Here is a 26,777-nt window from a genome sequence, read left to right as displayed (position 1 = left end):
ATATTTTTCTTTGTTTTTTAATAAATTTTTAATAAAAATCATTTAGGGTATATTGATATCTAGGACAATCTATAATTTTGATGTAGTTATTCTTTATTTATTGTTAAAAATCTTTCTAAGTCATCAATCATAAAATCTTCTATGACTCCAAGATTCTGATAGAATTTTTAACAAATGACCCTCTCTTTTGCTTCTTATACACCTAGTAGATTTTAAGACATTTTTTTTTCCTTTCATCAAATTTTTAATTTTGGTTGTGAATTGACTTCTCTTTTACTTTGGAAATTACTATAGGATCATAGATATCTATATAATATCAATCGTTATATAATATCACAGACATTTTATGAAAAAAAAATTTAACTACACTTAATCTTAACTTTTAAATCATTTGAAAATATTAAGTTTATCATTTCTTTTAAACTCACTGTCTTAAAGTATTTAACTACTTATACAAAAGATAATTTTGAACAAATCTGTAAAAAAAAAAATTTATCATGCAAACTTTCAAAACAATTGATTCTTTGATTTGTTGATAGCATTTTATTTGTATACCAACATTTTGCCATTGAAGGAAGGAAGGTATGGATCTTTCGGAAATATAACATTGCCGGCCTTTTAATATTTAGGCTAAAAATAAGAAAAGTCTCTCTCATTCAGTAAAAGGGATAGACAACATGTCACTTAAACTTACATTACTTATTGTGGAGTCAATTGTCAAACTACACTTCAATGTCACATTTTCATAACATGGCAAGGTTGTACATCGCATTATAGTTTTTATAGTTAGGTGGTATTAGCTCTTAGCATGCTAATAAGGTATTACATCATGTGAAATTTATGCAAATACTAGTTATTAGTTTTCTTGAGAAAGATTTATTGAAAAAATTTCTTTCAATCATGTTATGGATCGAACGATTTATCTTTCATATGAGTTCTTTTTGTGATTGTACGGCTAGAAAACAAAGTCGAACTGTCAATCCACAAAAATATTAGCTCTAATTTTGAGTAACTTAAGATAAAGTGTGATTACCACCACTAATTAGATGTAATTAGGCAATTACTAGTCAAAAGTCTATTCCAAAATCTATAAATATAAGTAGGAACTAAAGGAGGTAAGTGATTGTATTTAAGATAAAGATGAATGAAGGACATTTACAGAAAATTGGAATCAGATATTGCATTTAGACGGTTGATCTCGATCTTATACATAGTAATAATAAGATTTAAGTTAAATTTACATAAGAGATTTTACATGATATTTAATAAAAATATTTTCATGTACATTTAAAATTTTCATTTTTATTTACGCAAAATTTTATATTCAACACTTGCAATTTTTAATAAATAACAATAATATTGTATATACATATTTATAACTAAATATACTTTTGTGATCGGAGTTCAACTTTATCATGATTCTTTCTCTCAACCTTAAAGAGATGTACCCTCTTTTCCAATGAAAACAAACAAATATAACATTTTTGTTTAAGCAACTTTTCTTATCGTTGTTTTCATTTGCATTTTTTTACAAGATATAGAAAAGACCCAAATTTCAAAGATTTTGAACTAAGGAAAGTTCATTAATTAGTTGTATTAGTTTATTTCCTTGAAACTCTAACTTGATCATGTTTCAACAAATCAAGCAGATTCTTCTTTACTTTTAAAATTAACGATCATAATTGCTGCCTTAAAATTGATGATAAGAGGCAAGACGATAAAAATTAGGATTATGTTGTTGGACTTCGAGTTTCTCATTTTCTCACGTACTTATTACAACTAATTTTTCTTCTATACGCTCTTTTTCCATGAAGTTTTTGAAATATATAAAAAAAAGTACGAGAAAGAAAAGGACAGCCGCAATAAATGTGATGTGAAATAAAATAATAAATTACATTATGAGATGAAAATAATTTAGAAAAATAAGTGACCGAAAAGAAAGAACACGACTTAAAAATAAGTGATACATATAATAAATGATGTATTAAAAACGAAAATAAAATAAAAACAAGAAAAATAAGTTTCAAATTATGAATATATTTATTTTGAGTACTTTATAATTTTTTTTAAATAGGGTATTTAATAAATTACAAAATTGTGGTTTAGTTCTTGAAAAGAATGTTTATTTGCATGGTTAATTCTTATACACCTTTTAAAGTTATCCCTTTGAAACACATGGAAATGTAAATTAGTTTGGCTAAATTTCATACTCGAAACATTTGATTTATACTAAATTACTTTTATTTGACTGAATAAACATATTAAAAAACAAAGTTTAGTAAAAAATTAATTCTTTTCATTATTGATCAAATCTACATTTATAAGATTCTAATTATCTTACTTACACGAAGATGGGATAATCTTTTATAAATAAATTTTTTCTTCTCAACAATAAAGAGACTCTTTTTATAATAAAAGAAAAAATTAAACTAATGTTAACCTTTTGTCACTTGTTCATAATTTTACCCTTAATATCGAATAAGGTGATAAACAATTTATATTTTATTTTGAGTTTTTCTGGTGTTTATTTACTATATCTTTGAAATAAATTGATGGATATTAATTTAAAAAAAAATTGACATACCAAAAGAGTTTAACATACACATGTATCTCTATAATAATAATAAGATATTATCGGTTTTCATATAGATCTCTATAATAATAATAATATGATATTATCGGTTTTTAAAGTGATATTAGAAATAAATCCCTAAAAACTTAATTTAGATAAATATCTATTTGTGAATCTCTCTACACCAATATTATATTTCTAATATTAAGTAAAAGAGATGACAAAAAATCAGCAGATTCTGGACTCGAACACTACACTATATGCACAATCGTAACAGTACAATTCAATCAAAAAAGGTTGCAGTTGAATCTGCCCAAATCATTTAATCCTTTTTCATTTTGTTATACAACATGCTCATGAACAAAAGTGTACTTTGTTAAAAGAAATCATCCTTATGATAAGAAACAAAAATGTGATGAAAGATGAACACAATCGTGATTGGAATGTGTATTTGGCAGAACCTTTCTTTCTGATTGGTTTCTGATAGCACAGTTGTTTAAATTAGAGATGAGACAAGCTCCCTTTATCTTACATATATAATATGATATAATAAGGGAAAAAGAACAAAAGGCTTAATCAGTGGTTAGAATGAGAAATCTAAAAGTCTATATCTTACAGATCAAGTCTTGTAGGTTGGCTGTTTTATAGACAAAGACTCCAAACATTATTCCTTCAATTCAGCAGAATTACATTGTGATTGGAGTCACTTTCCTCTAATCAAGCATCTTCTTTACTCATTTTATAGACTGAAACATCTTTTACAATTCCAATTTCTCACACATTTGTCTTTCTCCTTTGTTTCTATTCTCCAACAGTAATAGACAAAATCTTCTCTGATCTTCCAACTTACACACAATCTTTCAACTCCATGAAACTTCAATAAATGTTCATCAGACTCACTTTCTTTTTGTATCACTCTATATCAGAAAGACTATCAAAAGTGTTCTTTCTTTCTGTTCCTTTCTGTTCTCAACTTCTGAATCAAAATCAACCACATATTTTCAGTCCTTAAAGCCATATTGTTTTTCTGTTTGCTCCCAATTCTGTTTACATCTTTTTGTGTGTTGTCATGTGCTCAGAAACAACTCCACCTCGTCTCTCTTTCTCTCATGATCTCTCCGAACTACAAGTTTCTCCGATGAAACAAGATGTTACATTGTTGCATGACTCAAATTCTGATTTTGAGTTCAACACTTGCAGCAGCAGCCTCGCGTTTGAATCATCTTCTGCAGATGAACTTTTCTCTAATGGGGTGATCCTTCCGATTCAGATGCAACACAAAACCACTGCAAGAAAACTCACTCATCATTTGGAACATCCTCACACAACAAACACAACAAAACTCCCTCCTCGTCCGTGTGCCTCGAGTGTCGACAAAGTGAAGAAAGAAACCATTAGAGAACTCCTAGATGTGACTCCTGATCATGAGAAGAAGCCTCATTCGAAGTCTTTCTGGGGATTCAACAGAAGTAAGAGTCTGAATCGTGATACAAAGAAGAACTTGACATGCTCTATATCTCTTTTGTCAAGAAGCAATTCAACAGGTTCAGTGACAAATCCAAAGAGAGTGAGTTCAAACAAGCATTCTTCAGCAGCTAAATCATCATCATCATATTCATATTCTTCCTTAAATATGCATCCTTTGCAGAAATCTCCTTCAGGTAAGGGTTATGGAGGGTATTATCCCAACGGGCTTAGGATTAATCCTGTGTTGAACGTACCAACTCCTTGTGTTACAAAGGGAAGTACAAATCTCTTCAGTTTGGGTTCATTTTTACGCGTTGGGAAGGTTAAGAAGAGCAAGAAATGAATTTCTCTTGTGTTTTCATCGTCATCGTAATCATGTCATGAAATCATCTTGGTTTATTTTTTTATCATAGTCATCGTTTGCTATGATCAGACAAAGAAAGTGAGAATTAATAAAAGGCTAATTACTGGATCGCATGATAATCAATGAAGTTGATTAAGCCATATGCAGATAATGATTAAATATCAGTATTAGAAACTGAAATAATATATTGTAACATATCATGGATCGAATTTAGATTCTCTGTTACTCTGTTGTATTGTACCTTTAAAATACATTATCAACATTAATTTTGATGTTTTAAAATATATTAAAATGATTTTTAATATATCAATATCATTGTATTTTGATGGATCTAGTGGATGGCATGGCCATAAGAGGGTGTCCATCTTGGGAGACATAACAATGGGAGTTTGTCTTATTTTGTTTTCTTCTGTGATTCCTCACTACTTCTAAATATGGAACTTTTTCTTTTGGGTGTTGATTCGGTTAGAATTCTAAGTGAGTCTAAAAGCACAGTATAACATTGAGATTTTTTAACTCATGATATTAAGATTTTGAATAAAGAATGATGTGAATTTCATGTGTGGTTGAATTGAGGTTTTATTGATACTGTATCTTCCATGTTAACTCAACAGAGTCAGATAAGCACTGGTTTTGATTTGAGTAATATTTCCTCGTCCATTTAACTAACATTTTGTCTCTAACTGCAAATGTATGACAACTGTGGTGACAGTTTCATGGGAAAGCAAACAAATCATTGATGAAACATTGTGGGAAATTTGGTTTCTGAATTGGCTTTTTCCCCCAGCTCACCTAGTCATCCTAATCCTTTTTGTTTATCTAACAAGACACAATTTTTTCTCAGATTTGATGTATTTCACATGCAAATGTACCGAACCCTTCATGTTTTTTGTATTGGGCAATCGAATTCTTGTCCAAAATTCTTTCTTTGATTCCACTTGGAGAGGTTTCATCAGTTTTCTGGTGGTTGAACCTCTGATGAACTTTGTCTCACATTAGAAAAAGCTTAAAGCAAATTAAGTAATGATCAAGTTTCAGAAATGCACCCTCATAATTCTTGGTGGTTTAGAAATATTATATATTTACTTTTACAAGAAACTTCTATTCATTTACTTTTCTTTTTCCATAATGTGCGGGGTTTGGATTCCCAGAATAATTACTAACATTCATCAATTTGGACCTTTGTAATGAATTTTTTTGGTGGGTGCATTTGTAAAGGAAATTGAAGTCAACGGATTGGGGTTCATGATTATATTAGGTAATAACAAACAAAGTGAATTATTAGGATAGTGGATATTAAATATATGTCAAAAATATATTAATTTAATTTGAGTTAGTTGATTTTGTAAATTTTTTTGTAATTTTACAAATTTTAATATTTTGTTAAGATAAAATAAAGATATGATATTGTATTACCAAAACTGCTATTGTCCTAAGGAGTTTTCACATATTTTATATAATTACGTGTACCAATAAACTTTTAATTCTTATACTAATTCAAATGGGTAGATGTTGACGTTAGGTTCAAATATCAAGAAGGATTGATCATATATATATATTAGGAAATTCACTTAAGAGTCAAAGTTAGATAGAAAAACATTCACAAGATGATTCTAGGATTACTTCAAATTTGAAATTGGTTATCTCTATCCTCCTAAACTTTTTAAAATTCATCTTAATTTTAAATTGGTAATTTATATGCCTCCTAAACTCTATGGTTCCAAATACACATACTCTATCAAACTTTTATTTTTCTAAAAAGACTAGATGTTAAATTTAGTGATTTAATAATTGAACTGGAAGTTTTTTTTTTTCTTTCAATAAAGCGAGTTCATTAGTTAATTTATTTTATCACAGAACATTTCCAACATAAATAATTAGTGACTGTGTGATAAAAATATGTTTTTTAGTTTATCTAAATTTAGTTCGTATGATATAATATTAAAAAAGGCTACATTATTCAGTGAAAAGTTATTTAATTGCTTGATCATAGTATATTGGCACTTCCCCACAAAAGTTAATTAATCTATTATTTTGTCATGTTTTTGAATTAGAGATAACATAACCTGGAATATGTGATTATCACACTGGTCTGGTGTTAAGTGTAACACTACAAGTTATTATCCACAGATACCCAGCTTCATCAACATGATATATTTATTATATTTGGAAATTATATTTCTATTAAATATATTCTAGTTGTAATTCTTTATAATTAGGAATTAGAATACCCTTAAATATTTTCTTCAACTACGTTGCATGGTTTGTTTTTAATCAATGCTCTTTTTTGGGTTTTCTTCGTTAATATTAGTATTAGTATAAGTATAATAATGGAATTTATGTTTTATCAATTTTTAAAACGATTAACCATATTTAAGATAAATTAAATGCGGATAAAAAAATTCAAGTTTGAATATATAATCACTGAATTGTTACAGACAAAGATGTTCAATAATCATTAGTGTTAATTAATTATAAGATCTGTCAGAATTCAGATGCTGCCTTATTCGGATGGTCACAAACTTCATAATTTCTCAACTATTCAATTTGGCAAGTTCAATACCAACTAGACCATCCAATGCTTGCAGTTATTAAACATGAAATCTATTAAATGAAATAATCAAGAATGTCACAGAAGAACTCTGATTTAGCAAGTACTTGAATTGGTTGATAACACCAGTGAAAAATGCTGTTTAAGTTACAACTATTTTTCAGTGAGTTCATTTATGTGTTCTGGAGTTGCATATGGCTTAAATGGTCACAAACTTGTGCGCAAGGTTAAGTGAAAAGAATGGGAAATTTAGCAACAGAAATGGATAACTCATAAATCTTTCAGTTGGAATATTTCTTTCAACAAAACCATGCCATTGCATTAATATTTACAGAAAGATTAGGCTCAATAGATTTTACCACCTACACCATTGGAAATTCTGCTAAAGTGAATATTGAACTTGCTCTGTGATGGATGAACAAAAACTTTAACAGCTCCAGCATTTGAGCAAAAATGAACTATTTACTACAATAAACCAAAAGGACTTTTCACTATTGCAATGAGTAATGATGGATGATGTAAACAACTGAGATGTTAAAAACTGTTTTGTCCAGGATAACATAATTCTAACAATAAAATGGTGAATAGATTATGTTCAAATAAGTGAAAACAAAGTTGATCCGTACAATCTGCAAGCTACAACATTCAGACAAGTACAACTGATTGCAAAATTCCAAATTTTCATGATTATTGAGTTAAACATTTCATTTACATAGATGATTTGGAATTTACCATTATTTATGTCACAACACATGGGAAGTCAGTGAGCTAAAATATTCGGGTCATCCATTCAGAATCAGAACCATGTTTAGCCATTCATTTAAGTTCCTGCACATCACAACCATTAACAGCATATGAATTCCAGTTGAAAACCAAATTGAACTATCACGAAATTTTACCTCATTCAGGAACATCAGCCACTTTGTATGACTCTGCACTGACCTCAGCCAGCCAAAAACCAGGAAAAAGTGTCTGCAATAAATTGAACCAGAAAAAACATCACAACACTGTAACAAAATAGAAAAAACTCAACTAAAATACACTCTCATCCAATCAAACATTATAGTAAGTTTGCTGACTATTATATTATATCTTGTGACTTCCTTAAAACTCAGGTTTTCTCCATTATCATTTAATCACAAATTGACATGTATGTAGTAAGTGTTTCCGACCAGCCCTGGTCTCAGATTAATGACATCAAACATGTGTCCTGCAGAGGAGCCCATTCTAACTTGGACATTGTCACACATCGTTTGTGCATGCTAACTATCTTGCCGCGTGGGGCCGTGATTTACAGTAACTGCCAACGGTTGTTAACAGTTTTTCCTGCACATTCAGCTTGTATATAAGGCGCTCATACCTTCTCGTTTGCATCTAACATTCATTCTCACTCTTTTCTTGCAGTTTCTGATATGTATTCAGCATTGTATATAAGGCATCCCATACCCAAAGTTCTTCTTTTCAACTTCTTTCACTGACATTCATAATACATAGCTACATACCTTAAAAGTCAGGTTTTTTAGACTATTATCCGTTTAAACAGATTACCCAGTATGGTAAATTTGTTCTCTTTAAAATTATTACCTTAAAAGCCATGAACGATTTCTAATTGGTTCAACAACAGCATGAAATTTCTTAAAATGAAATGAATTGCATGCCTATTAAGCTAAGAAAAACCAGAAAACCATGAGAACCTGAAAACAAGATATCATTTCATAGACCACACAATCCAACCTCCAAATTGTTGCTAGTTAGTTTACTTGAATCAACTCACATTCAATTGCCTCTGCACAATCCTGGGCCTCTTCTTGGGCCTTCTGGGGGGCCTAGTTCCAACCAAGGCCCAGAAATCCTGCTCCACCTCCTCCTTAGAGAGGGAAACAGAAAACTTAACTCTCTTATTCCCCGTCACCAGCATCTTCTTCTTTTCCTTCACCGGCGGCAAAGAACACCCCATGTCGAAAAACCTGCGCTCCTCTTCGTTCTGCGGTGCCTTGCACGCAGCTCTTCTCGTTCTCAAATTCCAAGGCATCATGGCATGGTTGGCCACGCCACTAGCTTCTTCTCCGAGTCCTCCCAAGAAAACGGCGTCGCCGTCGTTCATTTTGCGCTTGTTGGGGACTCGAACGACGCCGTTCTGGGCCGCGTCGAATCTCGAGGATCGGCGATCGAGGTCGGCGTTGACGCAGCGAAGTAACCGTTGGGTGCCCCATTTCAAACAGGGCAACGAGAAGTTGTGCAGTGGCTTCGATCTTTCGGGTCCCGTGGCCATCGACGAAACGATGATCACACTAAAGAAAAAACTGAACTTTTTTATTCCTCGTCGAGTTTTTCTTCTTCGTGTGTACCTTTGTGTCTGTGAAGTTTTATGGGGTTCTTTTTTGTGTGTGGTGTGTTTCAAGCTGTTTTTTGGGAGGCTTGAGGAAGGAATGAATGGTGGGGTTGTATTTGAATTGAATTTGCAGAGAGAATGAAGGTTTGAATGATTTGAGAATTGAGAATTGAAGATGGAGAATGAGTTGGTTTGTTTGTTGTGTTATGTTATGTATGCATTATTATGATTATGAATATGAAAGGGTGAACGAATGACAGAGACAGACACAACATAGACACAAGGAGAGAAGAGAGGCTCAGACAAGATTAAGATTATCGCTGCCTAAACTAATATTTTATTTCATGTTTCTATTTAATCCAACTTGCCATTTATTTCATCTCCAGTCTTTTTTTATGGTCTTGGTTGGGACTGAATACGCATATATAATATTTTTTATATTAGTTTTAATTTTATTTTACATATTTTAGGATAATTTCAGTTTTAACTTTTGGACTACTGCAAGTTCTCATAAAGATTAACGACTTTAATTATATGTTTTTAATTCAATTATTATATATTTTTTTCATAACATGTGTAAGAACTGAAAAATTATCAAGGTTTGGAGTGTAGAGGTGTATGAGAACAATGAGACTGAATGTTTTATAATAAAATAATATTACTATATAAATGAAAGATGTAAATACTGATTCTATTTTTTGATACCACTTTTTCTTTCCGAAACTTCTTCTCTTTTCTTTTCTCCTCATTCTCTCTAGAAATTCTTCATCTCATTTCATCTTTCCTTCAACCAGCCACAGTCTGAGCAATTTTGGGAGTCAAGATCTTCTTTTCCACCGATCAAAATCAAGTTTAGAGTCACTAAGTTCACTCTCTTCCTAGAAATTCTATTTCCTGGTACATGCAAGCCAAGTTTCTGGTTGCATGTGCTCACCATTTTCTTATTCTCGTTTCTAATCACGTTCTTGGTCTTTTGGGGTGATCTTTCCTTCTCAATCGGTGAGCTTTAGGTGTTCTAGGATTTTGGTATGTGGTGAGCGCAATTTTGCAGTTGATTGAGCTTGTTGTTCGATCAAGAGGTAAGGGAAGCTTGTGATTTAATTATTATTCTTCTGTGTATGGATTGCTGCATGTTAGTACGGTTGCATGTTTTAAATGGTGGTATGTTGAGATGTTTGGTTGATATTGGAAATGTTGAAGTTTTCTGCATATTGATCTGGATGTGTTGATGTTGTTAAATGGTGTGACTGGGTAAGAATAAGGTTTGATCATAATTCTACAGAATTATTACATGTCGCTGAGAGTCATTTGTGACCGTTCGGCCTTTCAGAGTGTTCGGTATTAACTGAATTCTACTTTTGTACAGTTTTTCAGTTAATGATCGATTGGTCTTATATTGTGTATAATTGAATATAATGCTCGGTCTAAATATAGTTTTCTATTTTCACTCATAAGTCAGCCTAGATAAAAGTATTCAGATCAGTTAAGGCCTCGATATTATAATTGTATTTAGTTTGTAATTTGTGTTCAGTAACTTCAATGATCGGTCTTACTTATACATTATGTATAAGTTTAGAGCGCTCAGTCGTGTACTAGCCATTATGCTAGTGATAGCGCTCGGTTGTATACTAGCCGTTATGCTAGTGATAACGTTCGTTTTCGTACTAACAGTTATGATAGTGTTAGTGATCGGTCGTATACTAGCCGTTATGCTAATGATAACGCTCGGTCTTGTACTAGCAGTTCTGCTAGTGTTAGCGCTCGGTCGTGTACTAGCTGCTCGGTCTCATACTAGCATTTGTTCTTGGTAGTGCCCGGTCTCGTACTAGCGCTTGTTCTGGGTAGTGCTCGGTCTCGTACTAGCGCTCGTTCTTGGTAGTGCTCGGTCTCGTACTAGCGCTCGTTTTTGGTAGTGATCGGTCTTATACTAGCAGTTATGTTAGAGATAGTGTTCGGCCTAAGCCAATAGTGTTCGGCCTAAGTCAATAGTGTTCGGCCTAAGCCAATAGTGTTCGACCTAAGCCAATAATGTTCGTTCTAAATCATAAGTGTTTGGTCTAAGATTCAAGTGTTCGATTTTAGCTTTAGAATTCGGTTGTTTTGGCGTTCAACTTCAAAGACGTTCGGCTCATGCTTAAGTTTTACTCTTTACATGATCGTTCGGTCATGTTCACGTATAGGGAGTAGTCTCCCTTTCGGTCTTGTTCAGAGGTTATGCTACGCTTTTCGTTCGGTTGTAATCAATGGTGGTGATTGTTTTACTGTTCGGTTTAATTTTACTTAAATATATTATGGATGAGGAAGTATGTTGGTATTATATTTCAAGTTGGTATGGAAGAGAGTTCCAAGGAGGAATGTCTTGATGAATGGTTATTGAATTGGTAAAGTATGAATATGGATAGGCTAAGCTGGCGTTCATCCTGACATTCTAATGGTCACCGAGTCTCAAGTAGAGAATGGTGACGCATGTGGTGAGAATAGCAGGAGGCCTGGTCGCGTATAGCTTGGGGTTCCAACTAACGGACTAAACTCATGTTGTAGCTTGCGGTTTCCAACTACAGTGAGGGATGAAGGGTTAACCTCGTGTGGCGGCTTGGGTTTCCAGCTATGGTATTCGTGAGGTTTCCAGTTTACCTTTCTACGAGTGGAAGAACGGTCATAGCTACATATTCATACAGTCCGGACAGTCAGAGTGAAAGTGGTCGATTATAACATGCTTATATGATTTATGTATATGTATGATTGTATTATATGTTTGTATGAATTGTATGTTAACATAGTTAATTAAATTACACTAGCTTACCTTTATTTTCTTGTTTTGTCATGTTATCCGTTCGGTCGTCTACGTCCTTGCAATGATCACCTTGTGGGTGTGAGCAGAGTGCGAAGAGGATTCTTTGGAGCATGTGTTGAGCGAGGAGTCTTCAACCCCTTAGGATATGACCGTTCTTGGTTTGTTCTTATGGTTTGTATTCAGTATAGGTTTCTGTAAAGTTTTAAATTTATGGTTATTTTAGGATAACTATAACTTAATTTTATTTCTTATAATTGTTTTATTTTATTGTAAATGTAAGAACTCTTAAATATAGTTTACAGCTATATTTTTAGGATGTTACAACATGCGCTCTACAATTAATGATATAGATAAAAAATATTTCTATTTAAGCTTAAAATAAAATAAAAATAAAAATAACATACACTTTATTTATGTTGATTAATGTGATAATATATGTCTATCTAGTGCAAAAAAAACGTAAAGTAATAAACATTTCAGAAGCAAAAAATATAAAATATGAAAAGTTATAAATTAAAATATTAATGGTTCAAAAAATACTACAAGCTATTAAAAACATTTTTTTTTCACTAAATGGTTCTGATATGATTAAACAATAAGATTTTCAAACTAAAGAAAACTAGAAATTAATTGGAAATGCTTGCCTAAACTACTCTATTTTTTTTTTTTTAAAAAAAGAATTGGCATTGTTTTAGAAATTAGCTATCTATGTGATTGTTATTAAAAAAAAAATGCATGCTTTCAATTAGGAGAATTAGGAGAATGAGACTTTTATTTTCCATGGTCATTTAGACAGAGAAAACAAACAGAAGTAAATTGAAAAGAAAAAAGAAAGTTCTTTCCAATTTAAGCATGATGCAGAGTTGATGCCAAGGTTTCGTCAGCTTTATCTTTCCTTATGTCAAATGAAAAGTTAAGATATACATTTCATGGCCCAAAGCAATCAGCCTCGAAATGCAACTTTATTTCTGATGAAAAGTTACCATTCCATTATTCAAATCTTAATCAAGCTATAAAAAAAGGACGGATGAGTTTGACCAAACTCGAGATAAAGCAGTCTCACAAGCAAACCAAACGAAACCGTTTTCATCTGATAACTATTTTTTATCTAAATTCAACAGTTTACGTACGTTCTCTGTTTAGTACGATCAGAATACATATGTTCCGTTTATATTCTATTCACACTAAAGAAGTTTAGTATATTTTATCATTAGGTGCTTTTGAAAAGGAAATGTAAACTGCTATTCAAAAAAATGCCCGTTACAAGTGTTTGAAAGTATTAATATAACTCCTAACACGTGATGACTATACTGAGATTTCAATCCGTCTTGACTATCAAAATTGACATTCACCACAGATCTGCTCAACATGATATGCTGTTGTTTATTAAGCTCCACAGAATCATTTGGTATATATATCCTCACAATAAAATAAAATAAAAAAATCTAACAGAATCTGACATGACTGGATTAGTCTCCCTTCACCCAGGATTGGTGTGTAAGAAAAGCTAGCGTGCACTTAAATGAACTTTACCTAGAACTAGAAGAAGCAGAAAAGTGGAAAAGGTAATTAATCCAGAGCAAAAAATATGGATTTAAGCTTATCTATACATGACAACTATGGAATTCATTGGTGTTTCTATCTCCGGCTTACGAGAAGATGAGGTAACTCATGAGAGGCATCCGTGCAAGTGACTTGCATTGGTATAAAAGGGAATGTAACCAGTTTTCTGGTTGGGGGAAAATTGGATAGGCTATACAAATATTTACATATTCTGTACTTCCACAGCAAAAAGATAAGCAGGCTAATGGCAGCTAGAGTTTGTTGCCTCACTCTTGATTACCCGGGTATTGTATGAGCCACAAGATCCACATTTGTGATATAGCCAGTGGAAGCGTGAAGTGCCCTTTCGGTCACAGTCATGGCAGAGTATATCCTGCGTCCGAATTATGAAAATGAGTACAAAAATAAGTTGACAAATAACCACACAAAAGCTTTTGAAAGGAAATTATGATGACAATGGACCAAATATATATTTATGAAGAGACGGAAGTAATACCTGATAGCGGTCCCTGTACTCTTCAGGAAGCTCCTCAGCAGCCAATAAAGCATCAAGCATACCGAAGTAAACCTGGGCAGGTAGGAAACAGTTAAGTATTGCATGCCATGAAATTTTAAGCAATTCATTTTACACTTGAAAGTTCAATACACATGGCTTTTGACTTAATATTCATATCTCAATACCCAACCGAGAGTAGAAGTGAACCCACAAGAAATGGTTCCCAAAGCCCTAGCTCACGCACACCTTAAACACCGAGAAAAGACAAAAACTAACTTTCTAGTTATCTCTTTAGTTAATCATACCGCAAAGACTATTAGGTACTGAGATTTAACATCTGCATTATAATTCTAATTTCTTTTAAAAAAATCTTTTAATCAAGAGACAAAGGGATAGTATTTACGTTTACACTCTTCAGTCATCTTAAATTCCTAAGTGTGCCAACACATTCATGAAATGAAATTGTTCAGGATCAATAAATGTATAGAACTATATGTCTAAAAACCAAGTTTGCAGTATTCGACTTCATAGTAAATATATGAAAAAGAATATTCTTACCGCCATATCTCCCAATGATTTGCTGCAGATTGGACACGTGTAGTGGCTACAAGTGTATGCCTAACATTTTACAACAAAGTATAAGATTGAATATAAAGCCTTCTTTCAGACAACTTCATTCGAAGAAGAGACAAGACAAATGATTCAAATGCAGATTTTCTCTCACTTTTCTTTTTTCCTTTCAAGTCTGCCATTACTTAACCCTCAAATGAACACAACATACCTGAAAGCAAGATGAATGCATGTAATGCCCACACGGTAAAGCTCTCACTGTTGCGCTTGATGTGAACAAGTCGTCACAGCAAATTGGACAGTTCATTTCTAAACCTTTCTCCAGGCACTTATGAGAGGCAGATTTTATCCCCAGGCAACAATTGCACTTCATACAATGAAAATAATCAATTCCAAGCCCTTGTCCAACACGGCATATATTGCAAAATGGGCAGTGATAAACATTCCTGAAATAGAATGATGCAAGGTTTACAACCAAAAAAGGTACAACAAAAGTTAAAATTAATAAACTACAAAAGTTGACAGATTATTAATTGATTGGATCGTATATGACATGTCTCCAAATGTGTCTTGCTAAGATAATCATATAACATTAACATATCAATAAAATAGAGAATTATCAACGGAAAAGAAAACGAATGTAACAACTTCTCAATCTCCCAATGTATATGTTAAAGAATACATATTTTTCAAACCTGTTGGTACATTCTCCATATCTTTCCAAAAGAGAAGATTTTGCTAAGACTATGGATCCTTGCATTTATTTCAACCATTTAATACGTCCTCAACGTTTTGTATATCTTCTTTGTAACATGCATAACTTTTTACGATGTAGCTATTATAGAAAGGAGGATTGGAACTGCACATTGCCCATAAGTACAAAGTTGTTATTCTGTGTCCTAATTTAATTAACTGTGATACTAAATGTATTTGGCTCACGTCATAGATCCCAAACACATCCATTGCAATAACTGAGACAAATAAGGGCATATCATTGGGATACTTCCCATTCAGGTCTCCCTTGGCATATTTCTTTCCAAAGGATTTATAACTAGTGTAAATCAATCAAAAACTGAAGGTACCGATGGGTCTTGACAGTTATGGATGCAAGTTAAGATAATAAAGTTCTGGAGCATAATTATTTTTAGATAGGCAAATGTTGTTATACTATTATTTGTACCCGATTTTAAAATTTATAATTTATTTATTATATTAATTTGAGATTATAACAATATAATTATAATTTAATATAAGTATTTTATTTTAAAAAATTAAATAATAATATTTTTAGCGAGAAACCGAAATAATAAAAAAGTACGTTGTGAAATAGTATAAGTTCAATCAAGAGAAGGATTAACTATTAACTAGGATTGTGCCAACTTCAGAAAGTAAGTTCCAACTACTAGCCCATTAATACGCAAGTATATAAAAGACAGTAAGAAGGAAAGCGCGGGCAAGGAGCTTATAGTTCACATGACAGCTAGAATGATAATTACAGCTGTGTGCTGTGGATATCATGTAACCACTGTCCTTTCTTAGGCCTATAACTAAGGCCTCTTTCTGTAACCAAACAACAAAAAAAGGAAACAACAGTTTCCTACTAAATCTCTCGATTTCTAAAGAACCAAAAAAGTACCTTTCGTCATCGAAGAATTTGCAAATGTTGCAATAGTACTTTGCCATTGTAAGTCCATTACATGAAGGAGATATACATACAGACCCAACAGGCTGTATAGTTAGGCACTGCATGCACATCATTTCCATTGTTGCTTTTCTGCAATTATCAAATAGATATTAAGAAATACATCCCATTACTAAATGACTAGAAGTTCTGTGAAAAATGTACCTATCCATTGAGTGATCGCTTGCATTGTCATGACAAAATCTGCAAGTAAATAACTTGCCGCAACAAGAAGCTCGAAGCTTGCAATTTCGCTTATAATGCTCACAACCAAATATATGTTTCTCTGGGTCCCGAAAAGATGGTGAGCATCCTTCTATTTGTTTACTGGACGATTCCCCAGATGGAGCCTTGGGTAACTTTTGTTGGGCGGCTATCCAGCGACTACAGTAAATAAATAGCTAATCAGTAAAAACTTGAAGACAATATGTAAATTGCTATGAAATGAACATGAAATGTATTATGTTGTAACTATATAAAACAAGGGACTTCGAATAATTGGAACAAACCTAGTCATTAGATTCTGCACAAGATACGCCTTTCTCCTTGGATCAAGAGTTGAGTCACGATAGACCTTCCGTATTTCTGACTCAAGTTCATTCTGATTCATCCTGAAAATGTCTTTCCAACCTGGCTTGAACATCTGGTCATTCAGGTTCAAGCTTTCTTGGTAATCACCACCTAGTACAAAACCACAACATGTTATACTTTAGATATTCATTCTGCAATTTCCACTATACATAAACGAAACTCAGAATAAAAACCTCTTTGAGAAGTGCTACGCTCTGAAGCTTCTGCCTGTGTTGTAGATACAGGACTTTCTTTCAAGCATTCATTTAGCCATTCATTGAACATGGTGTTTTTGGTTGCCTGTTTCCATGTGTCCATCATTTTGCTCTGTTCATCCTCTGTAAGTGCAGAAGTTACCCATGGTAACATTGATTGGAGAACCTCAGCACCTGTAGTGCCAATTATCCGGCCAACTATCTTGTCTTGTTCTTCCACAGTGAAATGTTTACCAAACAGTGGCCAAAGCTCAAGCTCTTCTCTAAAAATATGTTGATCTAGGGTTACTCTAATAGATTTGCACATCCCTTGAAGCTTAGTTGCAAGCTCATTGTACTTTTTCACATTATCCATATCCTTGGCATCAGGAATTCCAAAACTATTTTCACTTAAATCTGCTGGCATATGGGTCCTCTGCAAGACTTCATGAAGGACGGAAAGTTCAGAAAGAACACGGGAAATGTCTTCAAATAATTTTTCCTCCTGCTTATGATCCAGTGTGTAGGAATGGCTCACGTTATGAAGTGCTTCTTTGGATTCAAGTGCAGGAAATACTATATCATCTTCTGCATTACTATGAGCTCTATATAAACCCCACAAAAGCCGGAATCTTCCACTAAATTGCCGAATAATTGTTTCATCACAATCACAAAGCTTTCCAGATTCAATGTCCAAATACTCCAAGTCTTTGCGTATGGCTTTATGAAATTTAAATATGGTATCTATTGGTCTTTCTGTAGAGCCAACATCACATGAGCTGTTGTCAGTTTCCCATATGAAAAGACTAGAATTAATGGACGGAGCAGAAGCAGTGAAAGACAAAGAGCGTAAGGACTTGGTTGTAGTGAGTGAACCCAGCCCCAAATTGTTCCTGCTGACTCCTAATGCTGGCACACAACAAGACTGCGAACTGCAACATCGTTTCTGAATACTTCCACTTTCTGAAACTTCAGAGACATCTTCATTATGCACCTCCAGTAGGTTTTGCTCGACTGGTCTTTGTTGGGTCCCATCTGATTCAGCTAATAATGAGCAATCTCTACCAGACAATGCAGAAGCAGGACAGGAAGATTGAACAATATTTTCTTCAATATCAGTAATTCTCTGGGCTGGACAGCAGCCTGACACACTAGAAGACAAACACAGACCATCTTTACGAGCCTTGCAAGCCCAACCACAGAACAGTGTGACTAAAGCAGAATCTATTGTTGGAGCTGGAATAAAATTGAAATATAGTCAAATATAGAAGACAACTAAATTTCTTAAAAATATACTTTCTTTCAGCAAGAAGCAAAATAAAAATAGACAGATAACCTGCCAATTGCATGTTTTTCAAAAACATTTGTGCTTCATCTTCAGTTAATGAACTAGTCAACCATGGAAGGACACGCTCAATCAACTTTAATGGCATCATGCATAAGCTTTGATAGAGAAGTTCACGTTGCCTTTTGAAGCTAAAGTGCTTCCGTGCAAGAGGAAGAACCTACAGAAATGAGGAATTAGGTACATTGAAAAAATACATTAACAAGTAGCTTCAAAAGGCTATTATTTTGGGAAATTCTTGCTATATATGCCAACTTTGGATTAAGAAGTACAGAACTCCCCTTCCTGTGTCATAAATGCTCATAGTTATCAACCTTTGATAAGCTATGGTGTAACTTCTGCACATAGGAAAAAAATTCCCTCCCCCCCCAAACCAATTTATTAATCATCCTATTGTAATATCAACATTTAACAATGCATTTCCTAACACATACACATCTCATCTCAGGAGCTCTTGAGAAAAATTATTTCAAGACAAATGAAGAATCACCTGAACTTCTTCATTATGGAAATGCCTCTGTATTGTTTCCAGTATATGATCAGCATGTGAACACAATGTTGAATAAAATTCAGTTTCTGAACTAGATGTTGCTCCTTCACTTTGAATACTTTCAATTAAAGAACGGAAGTCATTAAATTGGCTTTCTTCTTCAGCATGCTCTTTACGGAAAGAAAATTTTCCATCTACTGCTGGAAAAATAACCTTGTCTTCAGCAATACTGCATCCATATAAAGAATCAATCAGCACTCCTTGCTGTACATTCTACAGCTACATAAATAATGAAGCATAGAGAATATCATTTAAAAATGTAGCTGGCCTTTGGTTTGACAGTCATTCTGTCACAATATACCATAGTAAATCATAAGCTCCTCTCGTAATACTACAACCATATTCCATGACACCGTATTTCTTACCCATTCATTATAGTGGTCACAGACTTCTAACACTACATAAATAATGTAGTACAGAGGATAGCTTTAAGATAGCACCACACATTAATCTTTTATGATAATTGTTTTACCAATCACAATATAAATCACTTCAACCACATTCTATGATACCTTATTTCTCACCCATTAATTGTGGTTGTCATGTACTTCTAACACTACATAAGGAATGTAGTACAGAAAATGCTTTTAAGATAGTTAGGACAGATTAATCTTTTATGATAATTGTTATCAATCAACATGCTATCTGATGTTAAAATAAAACGGTCACAAGAAGTTCCTCTGATAGAAAAATACTATACTGCATTCCATGAAAGTGTATTGACAACTGTTATTTTACTCCTTTAAGATCGATGTTTTCCTTTTCTTATTTATTTAGTATTACTGATCTTATATAAAGCCAGCCCAGATACTGAGTATACATACACCGACTAACTTCCACAAGTGAAGACGTAGTTCACAAAATTTGAACCTGGAACCTCAATGTCACAAGGTAGCAAGTTTATCATTGTACTAAGGCTTTCCCTCTTGGTATTACTAATTAATTGCACATCTGACAAAGTTGCAGGAAGTGAGAAGCAACAAATGAATTCATGTATTAGCATCCCTAAAGGTTGCACTTTTAATATATAAGTTGGAGAATTGAGGAGCAATAATTGATTTTTGTCTTATTTTTTCTTCTTTTCCTCCGTGAGAAGTGAGTTCAAAAATTCAAAGCATAGGGATCCAAGATAGTGTAAAATTGAACAGGGTAATTGTAAACACTAAATTCAGTTGTAAACAAAAGATATAAGCCCTAAAAAGAAATCATATAAGAGAATTTTTAATTGAAGAAAAGATGCTTCCGAGAGACAAAAGTGTAAAAAAAATTATAATGATACCTGTGAAATATGCAAACTTCAGCGATGAATTGCAACCTTTCATTGAAAGCTGACAGGTTAGTAAAATCTCCAGAGTGTTGTATCTTTCTGGTCTGTACTGCTATCTCATTTAACTCTTTTTTTATCGCATTATGCCAAAACAATATTTCATCTATAGGATGTGTTGTGATGGTATCAGAAACATCTGTGAAACATGTAGAATATTTCCTTTTCCCAGTTGTTGTGGACTCACATGCACATTTTATTTTTCCATTCTGATGGCTAACAGGATTACTACTACACCGCACCTGAGAATGATCTACACAATTTTCAACTGCGTTACCACGACTTCTCCCTTCCATCCAGGTGAAAACAACCTTCAATAAGCAAGAATATAGTCAGATACATTACCATGAAAATCAAATATACAAAAGTTTGTTCAATGCATAAAGTAGCATTGGAAAGAAAAGAACAAAGATGCAAAACAGCACACAAAACTACACCTTTTGAAGAAGTTTTTCCTCTGGAACTATCTTGCTTAAGCACTTCCTCAAATCCTGAGGTTCATCGGGTGATATAGATGTTGAGAGCCACGGAAGAAATTTAGTCATCATATTCACAGGAATACTACAGAGAAACTGCCAAACTAAAGATGCCTGTTCCTCAAGGGAGAACTTCTCAAGAAGCAGTGGAAATACCTGATATCATCCAACGAACAAAAATATCATACACATCACTAATGGAACAAGATTTTTAATCATTTAACATGAAGGGTGTGATTGTAAACCATTTATGATATTGGTTTGTAAGCTTCCGTAAGATTCACAGTCAGACATGAACATAAGTAAGCATGCTTGTTTAAATCTTCTAGTTTATAACCTCATAAACATGCACAATTTTTAAAACTTGATCATAAACATTCACCAATCTGCATCATGTTTTTCTCCCAAATGGTATTTCCATGTCAACAAATAAAACATAATGAAACAATCTGAATTCTGTCAAATGACAGGCCCTTTTTTTTCTAGACAGAAGATATGAAGTTCTTAAAGTACTGAACTATGTAATCTAATCACAATGGAAGTTACAGAAGCAAAATCTGTTATTGCTAACATTTTGTACTCACATATATATTCTAAATTAACTTTATCTATAGTCAATGTGAGACTTCTAACACACCCCCCTCACGTCAAGGTATAACTCTGATATCATGTTAAAAAATAGACTTTAAGCCTAACTCAACCCCACAAAACCGGCTTGTAAGGTGAGGTTTGCACCCACATATATACTCTAAATTGACCTTGTCTCTAGTCGACGTGGGATTTCCAACACCAACGATTACCGTTTTTAAATTATTATTAACCAATTGAAGACCTAATGTTCAGGTTAAGAGTAATAGCCAAAGCATCTAACCCATCAAGTAAGCAAAAATATGCATAAAATAGGAAAAATATAATGTTTATATCTATAGCAAGTAGGATTCGGCTCCTACCTAGAAATAAGCAAATAGTAAATAATATGCTTTTTAGTTTGTATGGAGGAAAATACAAAGTTCACCTTTCTGATATCTCAAACATTGCATTTATCTCTTAATAAGAATTCAAGTGAAATCACGGAAAGAATTATACATCAAACTTATACCTGCTCCTCTTCCTTAGCCATGTGTTGACTAACTGATGTCTGCAGAGCTCCTGTGCAGGAAGCTAATTCCTTTGGAAAACTTTCAACATTATGGACGGAAGAGTTTAAGAGCTCAAACAGATGTTCAAAAATTTCACTTTCACCCTGGTGTTCAAGGGAATATGTCTGTGCTACATTCTTTACCCGTATATCTAGAGCTGGGAAAATCACCTACACTCGAGAACAGATTTTCCTCAGAATGCTTGAACACAGCAGATAAGCAGCCGAGATAAATCAATATTAGTAGAAAAATGGTATTGGTTTGAGCAAAGGATCCTCGTGAGAAAAATATAGCATACAGCCTTAAAATCACAAAAAGGCAGCCTTGGACAGCTATCAAGAAGTCTATAGGATGTTCTCAAAAAGATAAATCAAACACAGTCACAGCATCTTCGTCCAAATAGTTAAAAAAAACATATATATAGTAAATCCGTGTGACAGATGTGGCCAAACTTTTTAGTCACCTAGCCCAGTCATTTCACTTGCTACACACTAGAATGGAATTAATGTATGTGATGCTAGCTGATCACTACAAGGAAGCAACAATTATTAACCGTTATATAAAAGCACAATTCAGTCATGAATTGGAATACATTCTCTTAAATCTAATAACAGCTATTTAGTGGCAGCCGCATAGTTCAACCCCCACAGCCGTTAACAGCATAATCATTATACATAGCTCAGCAACCGTAGCGACATGGATGGTTTAACACTATTTGTAATGGTAATTAATTAACGTTCTTCGCAGAGGATAAAGAAAAAAGCAAAGACATTAGGAATCACATTCGGATTCCACAATCTACATACAATACACGTCGAATTCATGTTATTAAAATCAAAATGCGGAAAAAAAAGTAACGAGAATAACAAAAAGACTATATATAATAATTATACAATAGAACAACACATGATGGTTCGATTTTAAAATACCTTGGCACTGAAACTGAAATTAAAGCTATCAAACATCAACCATCATTTTCAGCACCCTTCATTCCTCACGGAAACAAACTCGATTATTCAATCGAACAAGGACCGAAGAACAATCAAATTAAGAACCAAAAAATAAGGAAAAATAACGGTTCCGAAACTTGCACCTCATCTTCAGCATTGGAGTGGTGTCTGTACATCGATCTGAGGAAATGATAGCGTTGGAAGAGGGGCTGGATGTCTGAGCAATTTCCGGTGGCGAACGCCATCGCTAACCGGTGCAGCGCGTCGAGCTCGTTCCGAATCGCCTTGTGGAAGAACGAGAATATCAGAATTGGCGATTCCGACAGCGACAGGCCGAAACCGCCGCCGCCATTGGCGGAGGAATCCACCTTACTCACCGGATTCGACAGCACCGCCACTCCGCCGCCGCCGTCCATGTGCTGAAGCCCCGTCAGCGGCGTCGCCATACGCTTCCAATTTTTTCTCCTCCGTCGGGAAATTTTCTCGTGGCTCAATTTTCCGGGAAAGTTCCCTCTCCCTAGGTTTGCGGGGCTTGTCGGCTTCGGGAGATTGGTTAGTTAGAAATGGAGTGTGCGCGTGAGCGCGCGCGTGAGGGAGAGAGAGAAACGAGGGTGGGTTATTTTGATTGCAGGAGTTAACAGTAACGTTTTTTTCTTTTTGTGCCGTTGCTGTTTCCTTCTATTCTAACTTCTCAGCGAGGAAGAAGGGGTTGTTTGGTTAGTGCGATAAGATTAAGAAACCTGCGAGGTGGTGTATTCTGACTGACTGAGGTATATCACGATGTTTATATACCTCTGTCATGCCACGTGTCCAGAATTTGCCACGTAGGCTGCTGATGTCAGACGAGGGTTACGAGTCACGACGAGAGTATTTTGGATTTCTTCCATTGAATTTTCTTCATTCTACGTCCCTGTTACAATATTTTATTATTTCTTTTAAGTTTGATGTCATCTATGTTTTTTTATTCAAAATTTTTTAAATTTAAATACTCCCGGTATTTTTTTCTTATATTAGAATGAGATATTTTTATTTTTTATCTCTTAAAAATATATTTCATATACTATTTATGCAGTGAAAACATGAGGCTAGAAAATAGCAAAAGAAAACAAAATTTTATGAAATGAAATGGTGTGTACGTGGTTCCACAGCATGCATCATCAGTCGTATGAGTTAAAGAGTTGGAATATTCTTTGTTTTTAATAATATAATATAATAAAATTGAAGAAATAAATTTGGAAATAATTAAAATAGAAAGAGTTGGCATAGGATAAGAAAGGCAGAAGGGAGGCACGAGGAAAGTGTGTGGAGAGGATTAGTTGGCACTTGACAGCCCCATGCCTGTGCAAGCCTAAGCCTGTCTTGGCTTTGCACAACACATTCCACCACCATCCAACCCTTCTTCGTTCCTTTCACCGTCGCCATTTATTATTAACCATTTTTCTTATCCTTTTCTATTCATTTGTCAAACCAGTGCTACCTGTAAATTCAAATACCACCTTCTACACTTCTTACAAAAATTAATATTATCTTAACCTTTAACCTTAAAATAAATAACAATGGAAGTCATATATTAATAAAAAAATCTTAAATTTATATTTACTATAGATAAGAGTGAATTTATAATGGATAAGCGAGTACAAATTTATTTTATCAACCAACTTTTTAAATTTAAGATAAAGTTCAGTTTTTAAGATGATATTCTTGAATCATCTTAATGTCTAGTTTTATACTCAAAGTACATATATTTTAAAATAAATAAGTATATTATAGATTTTAAGATGGCAAAATAAGCCAACTTAACCCGTTTAAACTCGATCTGACTTTTGGACAACATGGATAACAATAACTGAGGAAACAAATTAGAAGAAGGCTTACTAACATACCTTACTGAGAAAGGCTAATGAATATGACAAAAACAAGGAAGGAGATTATCACTGCCTTGAAATACCATAGGACTACTATGAAACTGGCCACTGAGCATTAACAACAACTGCAATGTCATCATCAACAACATCAATTGTTGTCTTTTCAACTTCCCTTTTATTCAAGGTTTAGCCCAGATGGAAGATTCAATGCTCGGAAAAGACTTAGGATGTATCCACCACCCTTAAAAAATTTTACAATACTTAAATGATATTTTCCTTCTCCTCGTCCTTCCCGTCCCTTCCTTCTCTTCCTCTTCACTCCCCTCCTCTTCATCTTCCTCTTCCTCCTCTTCCACCTCCAATTCCAAATTTTTACCCCATACCATTACTTCCCCATTTGTTCCTCCACCCCTCAAGCTAGAACCTCCAAATTTCACACTTCCAAGTCAGACATTAGGATTCAACCTCAACCTACATAGTTTTAACAATTCAAAACCTACCATTTTGCTTAATAACAACACCTTTGATAATCTCTTTTATCTTGAAAACAACAATTTATATTCTACCATTTTGCTTGATAACAACACTTCATATACTACCTTTTTGATTTATAACAACAACACTTTAGATCCCACCTTTTTGTTCGATAACAACATTTTAAATGTTGTTCATGTACTTTATAATAACATTTTAGATGTCACTCGTGTGCTTAATAACAATATTTTAGATGGTATCCATGTGTTTAACTAAAACAACACTTCATAACCTATCCTTTTGCCTAACAACAATGTCTCATCATTATACTATTACTCAACTCCAACATTAAACTCCCCTCCATTTCTAACTCAACAAGATGTTCCTTCAATTGGAATATAACAGTCATAGGGAGAAGCGGTTCCATAACAATGAATATAATTGAATCTAGTACTACAAATCAAGCTAGCTAGTGGAAGCATGCATGTAGCCATGGATGAAGAGGGTATGGAAAAAATCAAAGTATTGGGACAACATCAGATGGAATGGGATGACACTACGAGTACGGTCACTTCAGTTTAGTGGTACGATTGCTTGCAACAAATAGAAAATAGTGTGCAGTTGAAATTAACAATGGTGATGATACATGTCATGGATCTTTGATGGTAAACTTGAATTTCCTATATGGGAAAATTAATGCTTGTTAAGACACGCTTACAAGAGTGGACTCCTTGGTTTTAGTCCAATATCATATCTTGGTAAGTTTTATATAACAAGTTTGGTTATTTCTGAAATTAAAATGTTTTTTGAGCAGAGAAAGTCAATAGAAATCAAAATAAGTCAACTCAAATTATAAAGACATTGTCATTGAACTGGTTAGTAGACAAGCATCACTCTTTAAAAAAACTCTGCGATAGATGGTCCGTTTTTCTTAATTCGATTGATTGTTGAGCTTAATTTTTTTTGTCACTTTTAATAGATCAATTAAATAAATTAATAAAATATAAGTGATATAAATCTCAACTTAAAAATGATTTTATAAAATTTTAGCCTAATAGTGAATTTTAAAATTAAACTATCAAATAAAATATTAAATAACGTAAAAATAGTAAAACCTTTTGTACAGAAAATAATTACGTGGGTTGATTCTGAATAACTTATCTAGATTATAATTAGAATAATCCTTGAACCCTATAAACACTTAAAAAAGTGTTTTGATGATGAGTGGAACTCAAACTCACATTACATATAATATGAGTCAGTAGTCACTTCAAATGGGATAGAAGAATTGTGAGGAAGTTGAGATGAATATATCCTAAACATGAAACTCCAATTGATAATTTTACATCAGGTGACCTAACTTTAGAGAAAGTGGCCATAGGTATCTAATCTAATGATATAAATTAAGTTATGAAATAAACCAAATCATTAAAGGACCCATAATTTAGTTACAGATATAAATAAAGAAAGAAATGAGACTTTATTTTATGAGTTTCAGGT

General features: G+C 33.5%; 3 protein-coding genes and 1 pseudogene across 5 annotated transcripts; 2 read left to right on the top strand and 2 right to left on the bottom strand.

Annotated features, from left to right (window-relative positions):
* The first annotated feature begins 3,251 nt into the window (after positions 1-3,251).
* On the top strand, positions 3,252-4,696 carry LOC124844304 (uncharacterized). The gene has a single exon (XM_047321217.2). The coding sequence runs from the start codon at positions 3,642-3,644 to the stop codon at positions 4,380-4,382; it is 741 nt and encodes a 246-aa protein (XP_047177173.1). The 5' UTR covers positions 3,252-3,641; the 3' UTR covers positions 4,383-4,696.
* A 2,542-nt stretch (positions 4,697-7,238) lies between these two features.
* On the bottom strand, positions 7,239-9,579 carry LOC124844306 (DUF1639 family protein, putative (DUF1639)). 2 transcript variants are annotated; one of them, XR_015785690.1, is made up of 4 exons: positions 8,729-9,579; positions 7,854-7,926; positions 7,687-7,782; positions 7,239-7,419 (listed from the first exon to the last, which is right to left on the bottom strand). XR_015785690.1 is itself a non-coding variant. In XM_047321219.2 (3 exons), exons 1-2 carry the CDS (start codon positions 9,224-9,226, stop codon positions 7,855-7,857), a joined length of 570 nt encoding a protein of 189 aa, XP_047177175.2. In that variant the 5' UTR covers positions 9,227-9,579; the 3' UTR covers positions 7,519-7,782; position 7,854. The 2 variants fall into 2 exon arrangements, 1 of the variants encoding a protein (XP_047177175.2); XM_047321219.2 differs by lacking the exon at positions 7,239-7,419 and having other exon boundaries at positions 7,519-7,782.
* A 3,861-nt stretch (positions 9,580-13,440) lies between these two features.
* LOC124844305 (zinc finger protein BRUTUS) lies at positions 13,441-23,690 on the bottom strand. Of its 2 annotated transcripts, XM_088112356.1 has the most exons (15): positions 23,082-23,175; positions 22,918-22,973; positions 21,949-22,158; positions 20,811-21,005; positions 20,329-20,684; positions 18,990-19,218; positions 18,491-18,659; positions 17,155-18,390; positions 16,900-17,071; positions 16,556-16,774; positions 16,346-16,483; positions 14,921-15,155; positions 14,698-14,757; positions 14,140-14,211; positions 13,441-14,016 (listed from the first exon to the last, which is right to left on the bottom strand). In XM_088112356.1, the coding sequence occupies exons 2-15, from the start codon at positions 22,951-22,953 to the stop codon at positions 13,885-13,887; spliced, it is 3,459 nt and encodes a 1,152-aa protein (XP_087968482.1). In that variant the 5' UTR covers positions 22,954-22,973; positions 23,082-23,175; the 3' UTR covers positions 13,441-13,884. The 2 variants fall into 2 exon arrangements, with proteins under 2 accessions (XP_087968482.1, XP_047177174.2); XM_047321218.2 differs by lacking the exon at positions 22,918-22,973 and having other exon boundaries at positions 23,082-23,690.
* Positions 23,691-23,737: 47 nt separating this feature from the next.
* LOC148199891 (uncharacterized) lies at positions 23,738-25,974 on the top strand (annotated as a pseudogene).
* The last annotated feature ends 803 nt before the right edge of the window (positions 25,975-26,777 follow it).

This window comes from Vigna umbellata, chromosome 4 (genome assembly GCF_029865625.1).
Source record: "Vigna umbellata cultivar VRB3 chromosome 4, Vumbellata_1.0, whole genome shotgun sequence".
Lineage (NCBI taxonomy): Eukaryota > Viridiplantae > Streptophyta > Magnoliopsida > Fabales > Fabaceae > Vigna > Vigna umbellata.
This window is presented reverse-complemented; position numbering and strand designations above follow the sequence as displayed.